At 41.8% G+C, this 18,063-nt stretch overlaps 1 protein-coding gene across 4 annotated transcripts in view; it reads left to right on the top strand.

The window, feature by feature from the left end:
- atrx (ATRX chromatin remodeler) overlaps positions 1-18,063 on the top strand; it is a 36,173-nt gene continuing 18,110 nt past the window's right edge. The window contains exons 1-24 of one of the 4 annotated variants that reach the window (XM_085476947.1): positions 1-238; positions 2,783-2,844; positions 2,941-2,990; positions 3,116-3,231; positions 3,318-3,398; positions 3,967-4,076; positions 4,185-4,252; positions 4,364-6,288; positions 7,440-7,512; positions 7,793-7,935; positions 8,037-8,201; positions 8,315-8,429; positions 8,521-8,620; positions 8,884-9,060; positions 10,649-10,790; positions 10,914-11,023; positions 11,258-11,404; positions 11,489-11,666; positions 12,028-12,165; positions 12,262-12,437; positions 12,531-12,648; positions 16,546-16,676; positions 16,940-17,034; positions 17,157-17,296. In XM_085476947.1, coding sequence (XP_085333073.1) covers positions 223-238; positions 2,783-2,844; positions 2,941-2,990; positions 3,116-3,231; positions 3,318-3,398; positions 3,967-4,076; positions 4,185-4,252; positions 4,364-6,288; positions 7,440-7,512; positions 7,793-7,935; positions 8,037-8,201; positions 8,315-8,429; positions 8,521-8,620; positions 8,884-9,060; positions 10,649-10,790; positions 10,914-11,023; positions 11,258-11,404; positions 11,489-11,666; positions 12,028-12,165; positions 12,262-12,437; positions 12,531-12,648; positions 16,546-16,676; positions 16,940-17,034; positions 17,157-17,296 — 4,576 coding nt within the window. In that variant the 5' untranslated portion in view covers positions 1-222. Of the gene's footprint in view, positions 243-679; positions 834-2,782; positions 2,845-2,940; positions 2,991-3,115; positions 3,232-3,317; positions 3,399-3,966; positions 4,077-4,184; positions 4,253-4,363; positions 6,289-7,439; positions 7,513-7,792; positions 7,936-8,036; positions 8,202-8,314; positions 8,430-8,520; positions 8,621-8,883; positions 9,061-10,648; positions 10,791-10,913; positions 11,024-11,257; positions 11,405-11,488; positions 11,667-12,027; positions 12,166-12,261; positions 12,438-12,530; positions 12,649-16,545; positions 16,677-16,939; positions 17,035-17,156; positions 17,297-18,063 lie in introns of those variants that run through there. The other 3 variants (XM_085476954.1, XM_085476967.1, XM_085476962.1) reach the window with 3 other exon arrangements.

The following is an 18,063-nucleotide window of genomic DNA, read 5'->3' as shown; positions in this document are numbered from 1 at the left end:
GCCTGTCAGCCAATAGGAATCCGCACAGGATTGAGGCTAGATGCGCCATTTTACTGCGTCCACAGCCATCCGGCAAGATGGTCCCCCTGCTTTGTCTCCACTGACCGGAGTTGTTTCGGTTTTCTCTTGCTTCTTCTTGCTTTAACACTAGTGAAAATCTGTATGCTCGACTGAGCTGGGCTGCCTGGGCCAAAGACAAAACCCGTGTTTGTCAGTCAAGAAATGACGACGGCGAGAAGTAGGTACGAACACTTGTCTTGTTTGTTTAGACAAGTCAGTTTTGCATTGATTGCCGTGCTTGCCTTCGCTAGCGGCGAGCCGGGCCATAGGAGCCTATTTGCTAGTTAGCAAGCTAGGCTAGCTTGGTTGCAGCCGTTAGCTGCGCGGCCGGTAATGCTCAAGTTTGCGCACACGCTTATTCAGACGCACACATGCGCATACATGGATGTTTGTCAAAGTGATCAAAATCCTAAATGTGATTGATTTTTTTTATTGAGTGGTAGTTTTCGTTGTGTTAATTGGAGCCAGCTAAATGTTGCTAGCCGGGATGCTATACGAGGCAGTGCCAGTCTGCGGGTAGCGCGCGGGTTGGTGTCATGGCATCGTCACAGGGAGAAAAAGGCCTGTGCATGCAGCGGTGCATGCCCATGCACTGGAGCTTGTGTGAACGGCCGAGACTGCAAGGTTGCCAGGGCAACACGGGGGCAGTGAAAAGAAGTAAACGGGCTAATATTACCAGAGCTGAACTTGGCATCCCTGATAGTCGACACTTTGTGACTTGTCAAAACCCGGAAAGACTTCGGTGAGGATAAAGAAGCTGCAAATACAGATAGGTGGGCTCTTTTCTTTCTCCCGCGGAAGAACTGAGTAAGAATTGTACGGCCGGCTGCTGCTAGCAAGCCCGGGTGATTGTTCACCACATCTCGTAGCATCTAATCAGCACGTTATGATGACGCAAAAGGGGCAAAATAAACAGCAGCGGCTCTGTCTGCAGAGCGGCATGCTCCAAAGATGTGCCTATAAAACATGTAGGTCACAGCGGTATATTTAATTACGTGATTGTGCGGACTCGCAAAACCTGCGGTTTGGCTTTTGTTGTCATCAGGAGCTCATTTAGCTGCATTTAGTTCAGTTTTGTCGGAGTTTGTTTACGGAAGACTGTGCACATAAATGTTGGCATAGCTTTGTTTTCATGCTGTGGTGTACTGGAAATAATATATAAATAAAATCGCCGTTAGAGAAACAGTTGGCCTATCAAGCAAATACAAATTGTTTTGGTCTGAGTTGCGCACTTTTGGAGACATCGGCCCTTTTCTGAATATCATAAAGCTAAATGCCACTTTCCCCTTTCTTAAAGCCTCACTCAATACACTCATGAAGAATAACCCCATAGTTATTAAAAGAAAAGCTCTGTTGCGAGTGGCTTTATGTGGGAACTATTTTTTTTTCCTGTTGTACTTGTCTACATCCGCCAACCACAGAAAGCATAGACCTAGCAACCGTTACATTTCACCTGAAGGACATGAAAGAGTACATCCTGTCACAGTGTGAAGAGCTGGAGCCTCTCATCATAGTAGATGCACAGTGGGTGGGGGGGGAGAAATAGTAACTACTGTAAAACAAGGAGTGGGACTATCCTTAAAAAAAGGAGAAAAAAAAAAGAAGTAAACAGACCATATTTTGGTGTTTTGGCACTTTGAGCACCACAATGCAATTAACTCCAGTTTATTCAAGATATAACTCTCAATAGCTATAAAATTGGGACAGATGCAAAAACATTTAGTTATTTCTTTTTTTTGTCACCTTAAGCAGGAACGTCAGAATCAAAGTCCAAAATTCTTGCCCTCCTTTATATTTTCTGAAGCCATCCAATGGGCTGGACACCTTACCTTAAAGAAAAATTTAATGTGTTTGTCTTTTGTATCATAATTTTGTCTGCTGCTGTTGATATTCTTGTTATTCTATATTTATAGTAGTGATATGCTGTTGGTCTTGGGCTACGTCCACACGTACCCGGGTATTTTTGAAAACGCAGATTTTTCGATGCGTTTGCACCTTTCTTCCACACGTAAACGGCGTTTTCGGTCACTGAAAACGGAGATTTTTAAAAACTCCGGCCAGGGTGGATATTTTTGAAAACTCCGTTTTTGCATTTAGGTGTGGACGAGAAAAACGCAGAAAACGCAGCGTCAAAGGTGTGCGCCTTTTTTGACATCACACTGTGCGCCACGTTATTGTTTCGGTGAAATGAATTTCTACAATACTGTTACTGTTAATTGTACTCTCTGCAGTGTTTAAATGTTTACATATACACACAGTTACTGTCCCTCCACACATACAACTCGGTTCTGCTTCTATGCCCCATCCTTGTTTACTATTTCCCACCGAGGCTTCATTTCTACACGGTAAGGAAAATGTTGCCACCTGTTGCTTTGGCATGTTCCTAGCAGCGTTTTCCTTCATTTCTGCGTTTACGTGTGGACGGGATTATTTTTTAAAACGAAAACGGAAAATCTCCGTTTTCAAAAATACCCGTGTACGTGTGAACGTAGCCTTGGGCTTTATACAGAGCAGAGCACCATGGTACAATAGAAGATATGAACTGTTTAGATTGAAATTAAAGACAAAAGCTCAGTTTAAATGCAGAATGTGAACATAGATTCATACAGTAAATGCATGTAGCTGTACTTTTTTAAATGTGTTTTTCCCTCTAGTTTCTGACTGTTCTGTCAGATGTAATATGGTACCAGAATGCAAACTTTTTTTGTAAATGTTTTTTCAGGTAAAATGAGTCTGGCTGCTTCAGAATCACACCTAGACCAAATGGCGGAAAAGGAAGAGGAGGTAAGTTCACCACTTTGTTTGTTTGTTTTAGACTTTTTAAATGTTTGAAACTTGTTCATTCTCAAGCAATTAAAACACATTTTATATCGTTGCCAGCCTGGTAGCTCAGCAGAAACTATGAAGCCCTCCTCTTCTCGCAACAAGAGGTGCGGAGCAGATTTCTTAAATGTGTCAGCCTTTTGTTGTTGCTTATGCACTTGTATGCGGTCAAAATAGCTCGCAGAGATGATGCAGATTGAAATGTTAAAGTTGATTCCCTGACTTATTGCAGGAAGCCCACCTCTGTAGCTAAGCACACGGACCAGAATGGATCCGAGTCCTCGGCTGAAAGTGAAGGTGCCACTTCTGACAATCCTTCAGACAATAACACGGGGAGTGTTTCTAAAGGTATGAACTGTACGAAGGTATTTCTGAATTTTTATTCAAGATGTCGTGGATGTCTGGGTTGCAAACGGAGCTGTTTTGTTCTTCAGGCACTTTAGTGATGAGGCCAGCTGGGAATGAAAACAAAGGTGCTATGAAGCTCAGAGTGGATTTCAAACAGAAAAAAACAGGTAATTATATTTCTGATTAAAAATGTGTGTTTACAGTGTTTCTTACAGAATTAAATATGATTTTTGGCAGGTGTGGTACAAAAAGAGGTGTAAAAGTAAACGTACATTGTGACAATAAATAAGGTGATAGGAATCAGCTGCTTCTTCAGTGAGTTCCTCGTCTAGTGGATTGACTCGTACTCCAAAAGTGCAGCTGGCAACAGTAGACCTGATTCTCCTGTTGCCAGCTGCAGTCCACAGAGTGCAGGCACGTGACCTCAAACTACCATGAGATCTGCCTAGCTTGCATTTAAATAACTGGAGATAGTAATTTAACTGGTTAGAGGCAACTAAACTTTTAAAGTAAGGGTGAGGGCATTGGAATTCTGTCATTCTCTCAGACAGAGGAAAACATTAATATATGCTTGGACAGCCGCTAAAAGAATGCTGACTTTTTTTAACGTGCGTGGGGGGGGGGAGACAGATTTGTCATGTTGACTGTTGAAAGTGAACCTGGATAAGATTTTAAAGTAAATGAAGTGGATTGTGAAAGTCATGTTTTTTTTTTTTTTCTTCCTTCTTGCTGTAGATGATGCCCTGCAGAAGAAGGTAAACTGCACTGCCTGTGGAAAACAAGTGAACCAGTTCCAGCGTAACTCTGTGTTTGTTCATCCTGTGCTCAAAGTACTTATTTGCAAGGTAGAGACTCTGAGATGGACATTTCACATATTTTCATCATATTATTACAAGTTCTACCATTTTCACTATTGTTTTTTTTAATATTTACGTTCTTTCCTCTTCCTCCAGTCATGCTACAAATACTATACAAGTGATGACATTAGCAGAGACTCTGATGGGATGGATGAGCAGTGCAGGTACACTACACTAATAAAACAGTGAATTTCTTTTAAAGTAATGTTTGGAGGAGTTTTTGAGGACCTCATTTGCTATTTGCCCTCAAACCATGTTAAATATTTTTTCTCCAGGTGGTGTGCTGAAGGCGGCAAACTCATCTGCTGTGACTACTGCAACAACGCCTTTTGCAAGAAGTGCATTCTGCGCAACCTGGGCAGGAAGGAGCTGTCAGGGATTACTGATGAGAACTCAAAGTGGCACTGTTATGTCTGCAGATCAGAGCCCCTCCAGGATCTGGTCTCCAAATGCAGTCGCGTCATGGAGAAACAGCAGCTTAAGCAAAAGAAAACGGAGAAGACGGAGGAACGTGAGAGCAAGAAGCATAAGAACAAAGCAGCCAAAGAGCACAAAGCAGTCGTCAATGGAAAAGAACACACAGAAGACTCGGGGACCATGACATTCTCCTACAGAAAACTGCACATACCAAAAGAACTTGTAAAGAAAGCAAAAAAGCTTGTTGAAACTACAACTGGGTTGAACAATACTTTCATTCAGTTCATTCAACAGGAAGCCGAGGACCAGGGAGATAGATCTATCAGGTATCGGCATTTGAAAGCCTTTAAGGCCGTGCTTTCTGATTTGAGAAAAGCTCACAGTGCTTTAGAGGAGGCTTTGGAGCCTGAGTTTAGAAACATGGAGTTGCAGAATGGCAATGAAGGCCAGCACGTTGTTAGAAAAAGCACTAATGTTGAGGCAGTTGCAGAAAATGATACCATGGACAACACTGCAGATTCGGTGTGTGAGAGCGATCCACCTAAAGAGGCGGATGAGGAGACGCTTCAGGAGCAGGATGTGGTAAAAGATCAGGTGTCAGAACAGAGTGAAATGAAAGAGCACCAAACAGAAACTGACGCAACCGAAAGGACCGTTAAAAAAGAAGTTTGTGAAGATGGGCTGGTGTCTGCTGGTGAAATGTCCTTAGATCATGATATTATGTCTGTGCCGCCTTCGGTTCCTGAAGAGCTTTTTCAGATGGTGGAGAGTCTTGCAGATTCTACAATGCTGTCACAGGCTGACACAACCTCGGTCACCGATGCCGAGTCACAGTCTAATGGAAACCCAGCAGACACTCAGCCCCAGCCTAAGGTAAAGAACCTTATAGTGAAACTGACTCCTGTCCCAGTTGTTACAACGCGTGGGTCAAGGTCATCCAGGTCCAAAAACAAGGAAAAGGGCGGCGAGGTGTCAAAAAAGTCTGAACAAGAATGCGAGGAAGAAGAAAATGCTGCTTCTGATGAAGTAGATGGAACCAAGAGCCCACCGCCCAGCCGTCGCTCTAGCAGAGTGAAGACTACTCCTTTGAGAAAGCAGACTGAGAATAAGGACAAGAATGTGTCCTCTGACTCGGATTCAGAGTCAGAGGAAGATCACAAAGACAAGGTCAAGTCTTCCAAGAAATCCAGGAGCACTAAAAAGGAAGACGAGAAACAGGCCAAGGCTTCTGATAAAAAGACAGCTGACTCTGATTCGGATGAAGTTCCTGATGTACTGAAGGAAAAAGCCGCAGCAGGCGACAGCACTGATGAGGGAAGCGCCAATTCTAAAAAGCATTCGCGCAAACTAAAGCCATCCACAGAAGACGCAGAGAAATTGTCCAAACGCAAAAGGAAGTCTGTAAGCTCCGATTCAGACCTAGCAAGTAAAGGTAAGAAGACTTCCAAGAAGAAGAAACGGAACGGCTCAGACTCCTCAGACTCGGACTCTGAGGAGAAGGACAGTAAAGCGCGTGTAGCGAGGAGGAGATCTACCCGTGTAAAGAAGCAGGATGACACAAAAGAAGAAAGCAAAAACTCACCTGAGACGAAGCCGAAGAGGTCCTATGAAAAGAAGTGCAAGGGAAAGGGCTCTGGAACATCCTCAAAGCTACAGTTGACCTCTAGTGATGAGGAAGAGGAGGCTGAAGGTGCCTCTGGGGAGGACAGCGACGAGCAAAAGATCAAACCTATTGTGGAGGATAACGTTTTGGCAGGCAGTGCAGCCTTTATTCAATCCTCAGGTACACCTGGAAGTAGGGCTGCTCGATTATGGCAAAAATGATAATCACGATTATTTTCACTGAAATTGAGATCTCGATTATTTGACGATATTTATTTAACAATAACAATGTGTTGAATAATGGCTTTAAAGATTGTCAAAAAATAATATAAAATAGTGTGCAAATACTGATAACAGTGCAAATGTTAGCAATATAAAAAAATAAATGAAAAATGTAAACATCTATACTTAGTGAACTTTGCAGTGTTGCTCTGTGGTGCAGCTACGACACAGTAGCAAAGTTTACACACTGTCTACTTGATCCACGTCTGACTCAGCGAACCCATGTTTCCACACCACTGAAGGGTTTTTTTTTTAACCTCTCTTTTCAACCAACGGCAGTCACTCTCCTCTCGAAATAACTTCTGCTTAGCTTTCCGAGCTTCCCTCGGGTCCTCTTAATTGTTGTGACGCGTGATGTGTTCGAAACACAGAGAAGTGCGCTCGATTTGCCACACGGAGCAGCGCGAGAGTAAAGCACGAGGGAGGTCATTTTTAATGATCGTTGAAAGCCCAGATCGTAATTTAGATTAAAATTCGATTAATTGAGCAGCCCTACCTGGAAGTTTTATAACATGAATTAAATAAATGAAATGTGCTGATGAATGCGCTTCAGGAGGACAGAGATGTGTTAAACTTTTCTTGTAATGACCTGCATGGCCTTCAGTTAGCTACACGTGTGTATGGAAAACTACTTTAACATTTAATCTTTAACCACAGCGAAAACAACAGCATCTTTTTGAGCTATTACCATCAAAGCCAACAGCTTTGACCCAAGGCAGTTCCTCTTAAAGATATCTCCAGTTTATATCTCCTCAGCCAGAATGATTCATATCAGCAATTTATTTCTTACTGGAACTGACCAGCTGTAGTAACCTAAATAATTGCGACATTTAGCCCTGACTTCTGTTCAAACTCTGTATTATACTTCCATATACATGCGATAATTTTGATTACTCTCTTTATTCTTATTAAAGTCATCTACAAGTTCATGGCAATATAAAAGAAAATTGTGAAGGAATCATTCTAATTTAGCAATTTTTTATATTGATAATGTCTTTGATCTGTTTAAATGTCGGAGAGGTTTGCTATAATGTGTGGTGTTTTGTACAGGAGATGAAGTGGACACTAAAGAGGGAATTACTGGGATTTGTGACGACGATGATGACGACGATCCTGAGAACAGGTACTTGTAAAAGAAATTGATTCTTCCAACTAGGCATCAAGTGGGTATCAACATCATTCAGTCCCAACAGTGAAACGCGAGGTTTAGCGTTAGCAGATCGAACAGCTGCATTGAAACAATCTCAAAGGAGAAACTGGTGTTCGAATGCTCTGATTTATATTATATTGCACTAACTTTACAAGGTTCCACACAAATGTTGTATTTGTTTGTTCATTTTTTGGGGGGCTAGAATGTTTTTGTAAAATCAGGTTTTTATGATTTTATTTCTCTTTACCTGCAGGATTGCAAAGAAAATGCTTCTTGCCCAAATAAAATCGAACTACTCCTCGGGAGCAGAGAGCTCCTCTGACAATGAAGAGGCAGAAAAGGAGGAGAAGTCCTCCAAGAAAGTTAAAAAAGAAAATGAAGAAGACGAACAGCAAGGTAGAAATTTGTTAAATAATCCTAGGATTTTATTTTATTTATTTTTTTAATAATACTCATCTTCATGAACATTTTCAAAACAAATTTTTCTTTCCATGAAGATGATGAGGATACAGAAGACTCTGGCTCTGATGTCGAAGTGAAGAAGAGTGGCAGACGCCATAAACTGCTTCGTCATAAACTCTCACTGAGTGAGGGTGAATCAGGAGAGGAGAAGGCTGCTGGGAAAGAGAAGAAGAAGGGCAAAAAGAAGTCAGGACGGAAAGGTTTGTTCTGAAATTATAATTCAGTCTCTGTGCCACGTCCTACTTGAGGTTAAAATATTTGAAGAAGCTGTTAGATGACAGGTTTTCGTTTTGTTTTTTTATTTGCATTTCAGTGGACAGCGATGACTCTGCAGACTCAGACTTTGAAAAGTCAGAGTCCAGTGGCGAGTCGGCCGAGAGTGAGGTAGTTAGCGACTCAGACAATGAAGACAAGCGTCGAAAGACCAGGTGAGAGGAAAGAACTCCAACCAGTGGTGGTGACTTATTTCACTGCCGGTGGATCCGGACAAATCTAGTATTGTTCTTTTTATTCCTGCAGAGCTGCGAAGAAGAAGGATGATGAAAAACAGAGAAGTTATGCTCAGAAGAAGAAGCGACGCAGGATCAAAGTTCAGGATTCTTCTTCAAGCAATGAGAAGGTGTTTTAAATGCAGTGCACTTGGTGCTCCTAAACTGTCCCAAAGCTTCTTTTTTCATAGTAGGATTACTAGGTAGAGGAAATGGAGCCACGTGAAATTTACCAAGTCAAGTCATGCACGACACTTAAAATGTTATTTCAACTTACCCTGGAGTGTGTTGTGGGGATTATTGAGGCCACAAACCAATCATGGGGCTGCTCAGCTACTGATCGTAGCCTAAGGGCTGAACATCAGAGGGCTGAACTTGATGTTCATTTCCACAGAGTGGAGAGGAGGGCGGGGAGGACCAAGATGGAGAAGGACGCAAAGGCCGAAAGAAGATCCGCAAAATCCTGAAGGATGACAAGCTGCGGACGGAGACGAGGGATGCTCTGAAAGAAGAGGAGGAGAGGAGGAAGCGCATAGCAGAGAGAGAGGCACTCAGGGAGAAACTTCGAGAGGTAAAGATGAAATGTGCGGCTGTTATCAGGAGTATAGACTCGATATTCAAAGCCCTGAGCTGTTGTAGGAAGTGGAAAGAAAATGAAGAGTTTCCAGTGAATATTAGTTGTAAGAGGATCTAATGATGAGCAGTACGTTTCATTATTTGCACTTTATGCTAAATCAAATCATGTGTCTTAAGTTTTTCAGATCAAGCAGTTGGAGAGTCTGCTTTGGAAGTTATAGTAATTACCATAAAACAAATATATGAATCAAAGATTCAGAAAGGTTAGTGTGAAAAGATGGGCTGTCAACTAGCTTGTGAAATACACTGGTGTGAAACTAACAGGGATCCTGGACTTTGATGGTTGGTGTGTATGCCAATGCAAATTTATGTTTAATAGGCCAATAACACATTTCCTGACCAATCTCCCTATTACTACAAATTTAAACTTGGCACAAATCCTGGTAGGTTAGAACTCATCCTGCTGATTTTGAGTTGGTTCTCAGTGGTGGGAATGCTGCTGCATTGTGGGTGGTAAATGGCTACGAATAAAGAAAAATCCAGAGTGAAATCAAGTTGAATGGATATGTTTTTTTGTTTTTTTTGGTAGAGAAATTAAGAATTACAATAAAGGGATTTGCTAAACTGCCATGTGGACCAGTCACAAATTTAATTGTGATAACATTTTTGTTATTGGGATCTATAGTGTATGGGCTAGACTTTTTTGTGGTGCATGACATTTGAGAACTTGTCCTGTAACTCCTGCATATGATGTAAAATGTTCCTGGTGTTTGTACCAGGACTCTCTGGCAGCTGTGGCCTTTGAACCACTCTGCTCATCCTCTTTTGCCTGCAGTGGCACATTTTTTTTTTCTTTCTTTTAAACCTTCATCTAAAAGAAGCCCATAGCAGTCCGCTGATGGCTGCCTCTGGGAGCAGTACTGCCAAAGTAAGTGGGTTGAGGCTGCTGGTCCAAATCAAACATTTACTGGAGAGAAGCAGATGTTGGGGAGACGAGGGCCACACAGAACCACAACATGCTTCACAGCTGTCTCCATTTTTGTTTCTTGTTCTCTATTATCTCCCTGTTGTATTATTGGTGGTTGTGTTAGCATTAGCGTTAGCATGGTTTCATAACAGCCTGTATGTATCCAGCATACAAAGTGCCAGTTGTGGTGGCTACATTGTTTGCCAATATTAACGACCCATGTAAAAAGTCAGCCATGTGCTCATAATTCAGGGGTAGCTCTGCTGTTAAATACATTTAAAGGACATTTTTAGAAAATGAAAGTGTAACGAGCAGCAGGGTGTTTCCGTAAGTACTTTATTTTTTTTATTAAAATGAATAAAATGCGCCATGGTTTAGTCAGAATTGCCAAAAGTGCATGATGGATTTTTCTTTTAATATGTGAAATTGACCATGCATTAGCCTAAACGGGCTTCCTTCACATACACAGACGTAAAGAGAGCAAGGTATTTTGTTGGAGATACAAAGTGAGAATTTTAACATACTGGAAGAATTAGTGATATATTTCTTTTACTTAAGACGTTATTTCCAGATTTTAGAATTAAAATAATCTTTTTGGCTCTTCTTCATTTTGCAGGTGATTGTGGTGGAGGAGTCTTCCCAGGTTGTCTGCCCCATCACTACCAAGCTGGTGCTGGACGAGGACGAAGAAACCAAAGAGCCTCTGGTGCAGGTGCACAGGAACCTGGTGACAAAGCTCAAACCTCACCAGGTTGATGGTAAGGACACAATGCACAAAGAATTTTGAACCGGTAGGAGCTGGAGAAAAAAAAAAAAGCAAAGCAAGCCTGAGGTGCTCGGCACTGATGTTTCCTATCGTGTGTGTTTTGTGTCCCTGTCAGGAGTGCAGTTTATATGGGACTGCTGCTGTGAATCGGTGAAAAAAATTGAGAAGTCTTCTGGCTCTGGCTGCATCCTTGCCCACTGTATGGGCCTGGGAAAGACTCTGCAAGTGAGTTACTTGCCTTATATTGTCTGTTCATTTTCACTCTTGTACAAACTACACCAGTTGTGTAATGCAATGTTTTTAGCTGCCCCAAACGTACAGAAATGACCTCCTGTGGAACTTTAGAACAGCACAGAGAAGCAGTTGTCAAAATCAGTGCTTATATTAAAAGGCAGTCTGATAAAAATGTTCGAAAGCTCTGTGCTGTTGGTGCAACATTTGACTCGTTTTGTCCTGTAGGTGGTGACATTTCTTCACACGTTGCTGCTTTGTGAGAAGCTCGATTTCAGCACAGCACTGGTGGTTTGCCCTCTGAACACTGTCCTGAACTGGCTCAATGAATTTGAAAAGTGGCAAGAAGGAATGAAGGATGAAGAGAGTTTAGAGGTAATGGGTTGCCCTTGTGACCTTTCAAGCCTTTTCTGTTTCCAGTGCGTTGCTTAGCATATTTACCTTTGGTGTGCTCAACAGGTAACTGAGCTGGCTACAGTGAAGAGGCCACAGGAGCGAGCGTACGCTCTTCAGCGATGGCAGGAGATGGGCGGCGTTATGATCATGGGCTACGAAATGTACCGAAACCTGACGCAGGGCAGGAACATCAAGAGCAAGAAGCTCAAAGAGACTTTTCAGAAGACTCTGGTAGATCCAGGTAGAGTGATTTTTACGTTACATGTTATGGACTTAGGTTATCTTTCGGTGCTCCTAAAAATCAATCTTGTGGTCCAAATGATCCTTTTTTAAACTGATATAAGCTAAAACAAACATTCACTTTAAGTGAGTACATCTCTGGCTGAATGTAGACTCAGTCCTGGGGTTGTTTTTTGCACGTTAGCTGTTCTAATGTGGCCACATGTACCAAATTAGCCAAACTGTTTTCATTTTCTTTTGTTTACATCTGAGCCTGTTACTGGTAAACCCCTTTTTTTTTTTCGATGTGCGTGCCATTCCAGCGGTGTGACCTGATCTGAAATTGGCTGCATTAAAATTATCCTTGTGTTCATTTTTACTAGGGCCAGACTTGGTGATCTGTGATGAAGGCCACATCTTGAAGAATGAGGCCTCTGCTGTGTCCAAAGCGATGAACTCTATCAGGACGAGGAGGAGGATTGTGCTGACTGGAACGCCGCTGCAAAATAACCTTATTGAATGTGAGACTTCCTGCTATCATCCATGTGAATCATTTATATGGATGATTTTTGTTTACTTTTTAAAAATAACTTTTCTGACTTTTGTCTCCTTACCAGACCACTGCATGGTGAACTTCATTAAGGAAAACCTGCTTGGTTCAGTTAAGGAGTTTAGGAACCGCTTTATTAACCCCATCCAGAACGGTCAGTGTGCTGACTCCACCCTACAAGATGTCCGGGTCATGAAGAAAAGAGCTCACATTCTTTATGAGATGCTTGCTGGATGCGTCCAGGTATATATTTAAAAAAACATTTTTGTGTTTGAAATGATTCTCTCAGGCCTCCTTTGACTTCCTGCTTAAATAATGCATTTGCTTTTCCTACAGAGAAAAGATTACACTGCACTCACCAAGTTCCTACCTCCCAAGCATGAGTATGTGTTGTCAGTCAGAATGACTCCAATCCAGGCTAAACTTTACAGATACTACCTGGAGCACTTCACAGGTGAGAACCAAGCTTTAGTGCAGTTTGTTTTTTGCTTTGTTGATGTTCAACAACCCTAAGTTTTAGTCCCAACTAGAGGAAAACTCTTTGGTACTAAAATTGTGTTAATTTAACTCCCCATATTTTTCCCATGGTTATTCACGCCCTGCTGCAGTGGCTCTCTGCCTCACCAGTGTGGGCCCATGGTGCAGTTTGACAACCACTGCTTTAAACTATTTGGATCTTTGGGGGTTATAAACAGCAGGGACTCTTGTGGCTGCTAGCAGTGCTTTCCCAGTGACAAGTCTGATCTGATTGCTCATACAAAGATTTAGACCACGCTTAGACTAAAACAAAATTAGGGAATTCGACTGGAAAACATGTATAGGCTAGGACTAGGTTAAATCCTACTGCGGGAGTTCTGTTTCTCTTGAAAGCGCTCTCCTTACTGGATTTGCTCAGACAAGGTTTTTAGATAAATGGAGGGTCTTTCTGGTGGCGCAGTAAGTCATTTAGTGAACTTTTCCTCTGAGAGAGTGTGTGTGTGTGTGTGTGTGTGTGTGTGTGTGTGTGTGTGTGTAAAAAAGAGTGGCAGCTGGCACAGTGCCGCAGGCAGGGTTTAAGCCCAGTTTCCCACGTCTCCCTAATGAAGAGCTCTGGGAGTGAGGGTGTGGGGTAAGAGGGGAGGGATGTGGGGCATAAAGGGAAGGGAAAGAAATTTCTAGGGAGAAGGGGCCAGAGGTTTTACACCAAAAGCAAAGAACAGGAGGGCTGGTATTTAAGAACAGGAGTGTTTGGAGGGATTGTTGGTATGTGTTGTGGCTCATTAGGCTGGGTTGTCCACAGTGCACAGCGCTGATGTTGTGACAGAGGATTTAGTGTTTTAAAGTGGTGTCTTCAGACTAAAGACCACCACGGGTTGTGGTGGGAATAGCCATAAATATTCTCTCCTTTAATTCCACTGCTTATGTAAAACTTGAACTAACTTCTGATGTCTTGGGGTCAGTGCAGGTCAGCATCCTGAATAGGTACGTTAGTGTTTTAGCGACTGCTTTTTGCTCTAGGAAGCAGCTGATGGAGCAGATTATAAGGCTAAGAATTAGCTATTAATCATCGGCTTTATTGTGATTTTGTGGTTTCAGTGTTCATTCCTTGAGAAGAATGATTTGCACTTATTGCTTAGTTTTGTCTGTACAATTACTTTGTAAATGCGCTGCACAGTCAAAATCAAGCAAAGTTTTCAGGCCGTTGCACGTTTTCCACATTTTCAGACTAATCTAAAATGGATCGAATTTATTTTATTTTCTTGTCTGTCTGCACACAATACTCAACCGTGTTCAAACAAAAACAGGTCTTTGGGTATTGTGTAAATGTAAGAAAAATAATGAAATGGCTAATTTGCAAGTATTCCGACCTTTGCATTTGTACTTTGTTGTTGAAGGAAGTCTTGGCAGCTGAGCCATCCTCAAATCATATTAAAAGTGATCTCCCATCCTTCTTGGCAGAAAAATGTAAAAAATTCAACCAGGTTTGATGTGCCGATAATGTGCACAGCCATTTTCAGGTCTCTCCGGGCATGCTTTGAGTATTTCGTTGATGTCTGTACTCTCTAGCTCTCAGAGGCGATTTTTATCATCTTGGCTCAGTTTGATCTAAATGGTGAGGGAGTTTGCCCTTTTAGGAATTAGAGGGGGAAACATGATGCTATAAGACGACGAGAGCAAATAAGAGTTAAATTTAATTCATATAGTACCAAATGTCGGCAATAGTCAACTCGAGGAGCTTGATATTGTAAGATAAGCACCTTAAAATAATTGAGAAAACACTCCAACAATCAGACGACCCCCCTATGCGCAAGCACTTGACAATAGTGGGAAGGAAAAACCTCTGGCAGAATCAAGCTTAGGGTGGGGCAGCCGTCTGCTATAACCAGTTGGGGTTGAGGGGAGGAAGACAGGATAAAATACAGCCTGTGGAAGAGAAGTCAAAGATTAATAACTAATGCAGCACAATATTCCTGATGATAATCTTTTTCATAACTGTTCAAAAACAGAATTGTTTCTGGAAAACATTTTAGAGCTCAACCCAAGCCACTTTTGTATCTATCTGGCAGCACCTTTTAGGTCATTATCTTGTTGACGTGGACACTTTAGAGCTCTCAGGATCTCAGAGTAAAGTTAGACCTTTTTTTTTTTTAAATCCATTTTTTCTATGCGTCTGTCCAGCTAATCTCCCACATTATGTAACAGAAAAACTGTCACAGTCAGCCACCGCTGTGTTGACCTGTAACAACAGTGTCAACGAGGCATTCCTGAATTGTGGTTTCCACGATACATGCTGTTGGATATCGTGACCAAATAATTCAATCTTTGTTTTGTCAGACAAGACGATATTTCTTCTAACTGTATGAAAGTCATTAAGGTTCCTTTTGGCAAACTCCCAGCAGGCTGTCATGTGTCTTTTAGACAGGAGCGACTTCCCCCTGGCTACTCTTACTATAAAGGCCTGATGGGTGGAGCGCTGACCTCGAATCAACTTTTAAAAGCGTCTTGAGGATAATTGATAAAATTAGAGCTCAAATGTGAGTCTCACTCCAAATGCTGTTTTTGCTTTGTTGTCTAAGGAGCTTGGAAAGAAAAGCGTCTGGACTTCTTTAGGTTGCTTGAAGACGTTTCACCTCTCATCCGAGAAGCTTCTTCAGTTCTAGGTTCTTCCGTTCTTGAATTCAGTTCCTAGAACTGAAGAAGCTTCTCGGATGAGAGGTGAAATGTCTTCAAGCAACCTAAAGAAGTCCAGACGCTTTTCTTTCCAAGCTTCTTAGACTATGATGACCTGGATGACTGAGAACCTTCACAGACCTTTTGCTTTGTTGTTTTTTCAGTGTTGTGTGTAGGTTTAAAATTGAGTTGAATCCTTTTTAAGATGAGTTGGGATTGCTTAGAGCTTGTTCACTATGGAAAAAAAAAAAAACAACAACCTCTGAGTACCAATTAAATATTTTGCTATATCCCCCTCTGACACTCCGGCCAGCATTAATCTGTATTAACTGTCAAATTACTGTTTACCTCAGCTGTGTGAAGCTTCCATATCTGTTTACTGTGGAGGAGTCCAAAACTGGTTAGTCAAAGCTCATTTGTTGTTATGGCTGGCTAGTTGTGAGCAGTTCATTTACTGGGGAGAAATGCATGTTTAATCTGCTGACAGTAACAAACTGTTTAATTATTCCGACTAAAAGACTTATGCACGTTTTAGACAGTGGAGTTGAGGCACGGGGTGTGGAAGGAAGATGATGAATTGGATACAAGGGAGAGAGGGAGTAGTGGTGGAAAAGGTAGAGGAAGATGTGAAAAAAGAAGCGAATGATAATGCTGAGGTTTCAGAAGGAGGGATAAGATCCAAGGAAGAGGCGGTACAGTGTCAGTGCAGATGGGAGATTTTGAACCACCATGGACTGCCACTCTTACTTCTCCTGCCATTCAGCCCTGTGTGGTTACAGCTTAAAGGCTTAATACTGACAAAGGTGTGAATTGTGTTTCTAACAATCTCTCATGACCAAAATATATTTTTTTAATTATTAAAAACAAGAGTTTATTTATTTATTGTTTTACATTGTTTGATGATGGGCTGTGAAAACATGTAAATTTAAAGCTCTTAATGGATCATATGTAGTTTGAAAGAGTGGTTTGTGATCCTTAAAATGAAAACTAAATTATGATTGGTGTTCTCAGAAATTTCTTAGTTAAGTTTAGCTGTCTGTCAGTTTGTCAGGTTTCCTCTTTTTGAAAGATTACAGAGAGTTAAACTCAGTTGCTCCTGTTCTTATCGTCTGTATGTATAAAAGGTTTAAGAGCATGCTGTCAGGTACGTAATGCAAACACACATCCATCTTCTCCCTCATATTCTTTCCCTTGCGTGCAGGTGTGGGGAATGCTGTGGAGGGGAGCCGGGGCCGCGCGGGGACCAAACTCTTCCAGGATTTCCAGATGCTCAGCAGAATCTGGACCCATCCCTGGTGCCTTCAGCTGGACTACATCAGTAAAGAAAACAGGGTAGGGCTGGGGAAGACGAGACTAAACCACAGCAAACACTGACTGAAAAACTAGAAATACATTCCCACAAATTGCGCACACTGTAGCAAAACAATAGAAACACATTGCTGACAGGTCACGCTTCGAGCAAGAACACCACATACTGCTACTGAAGCAAAACTTTTCCCCTTATGCATCGTTTCTGCTGCCCAAGATCGAGCCCTGCGTACAGCTGACCTGCATTGCTGCACAGTTGAATCTCACACAAGTGTACTTTCCCGCAGGGTTTCTTTGACGAGGACAGCATGGACGACTTCATCGCTTCAGAAACAGAAGAATCCTCAATGAGTCTGACCTCCGAAGATGAGAAGATCAAAAAGTAAAGTCATGTTTGTTTGTTATTTATTTATTTCTTTATACAGATATGACATAATTAAACTGCTTTTCTACTCGGCATCTTACTCTTGCTAACCCAGTCTCGCTGTGCCTCCTGACTAATAGGAAAAAGAAGCAGGGAAAAGGGAAAAAGAAGGGATCTGACGATTCGGACAGTGATGATGTTGAGGTCATCAAAGAGTGGAACACCAGCTCTCGTGGCAGGAACGGCGAGGGCCGAAACAGAGCGGAGTCTGTAGAGGAACGTGAGTGTGCAATAACACACAGAGGGGACTACGATTGGTTGGCTGGGTTTAAGAGGGTCATGAACTGTACTGTATATCTATATAACATTTCAGGCTCTGATTCAGTCCTTCCTACTCTCTAAGTAATTAGTTAGTGAGAGGGGGAATCTGTTTTATCAGAACTGACCTCAGGGAACCAAGCACACTACCTGCTTGTCTGAGCCTAGGTAAAAAAAAAAAAAAAAAGAAGGGAAAAAAAAGCCCCTATTGCAGCCTTATTTTAGGCTCCGAGCTGATCCATTTGCCCTTGTCCTTATTCATTCCCACATACTGAGGAATGATGATTATATTGTGATATCCTTCTGTTTTATTTAGAAATTAGGAGGCTTCACATCCAGCTGCTGCTACAGGCAGAAGCTGTTGATGAGTGCGCCTCTCAGTATAAACAAATATGAAATGCACGCATTTCCATCCCATTCTCATGAACCCGATGTCTCCATAGATGTCTTGACTTCTCACTTTAATCCAGGATGATTTGATTCAAAGTCTTTAAACACATTTTTAGCTATAATGTGAGAATTTTTATGCCTATTAAGAAAAAAAAAATCAATACGCTAATTAAGCAAAAGTTTTAATTAAAGGCCTAATAGAATGACATGGAAAAAGTGATGACCTTTTATACCTAAAGGGTCACACCTGAAAATACCTGGATTTAAACTGGAACTTTACTGGTTGGTAGGGATGAGCAGCTACTTGTGGGTTTGAGTGAGTCTAAAATCTTGTGTTTC

This window comes from Copadichromis virginalis, linkage group LG2 (genome assembly GCF_057382275.1).
Source record: "Copadichromis virginalis isolate Kocher_CV1m ecotype Utaka linkage group LG2, C_Virginalis_male_GT1.1, whole genome shotgun sequence".
Taxonomy (NCBI): domain Eukaryota; kingdom Metazoa; phylum Chordata; class Actinopteri; order Cichliformes; family Cichlidae; genus Copadichromis; species Copadichromis virginalis.
This window is presented reverse-complemented; position numbering and strand designations above follow the sequence as displayed.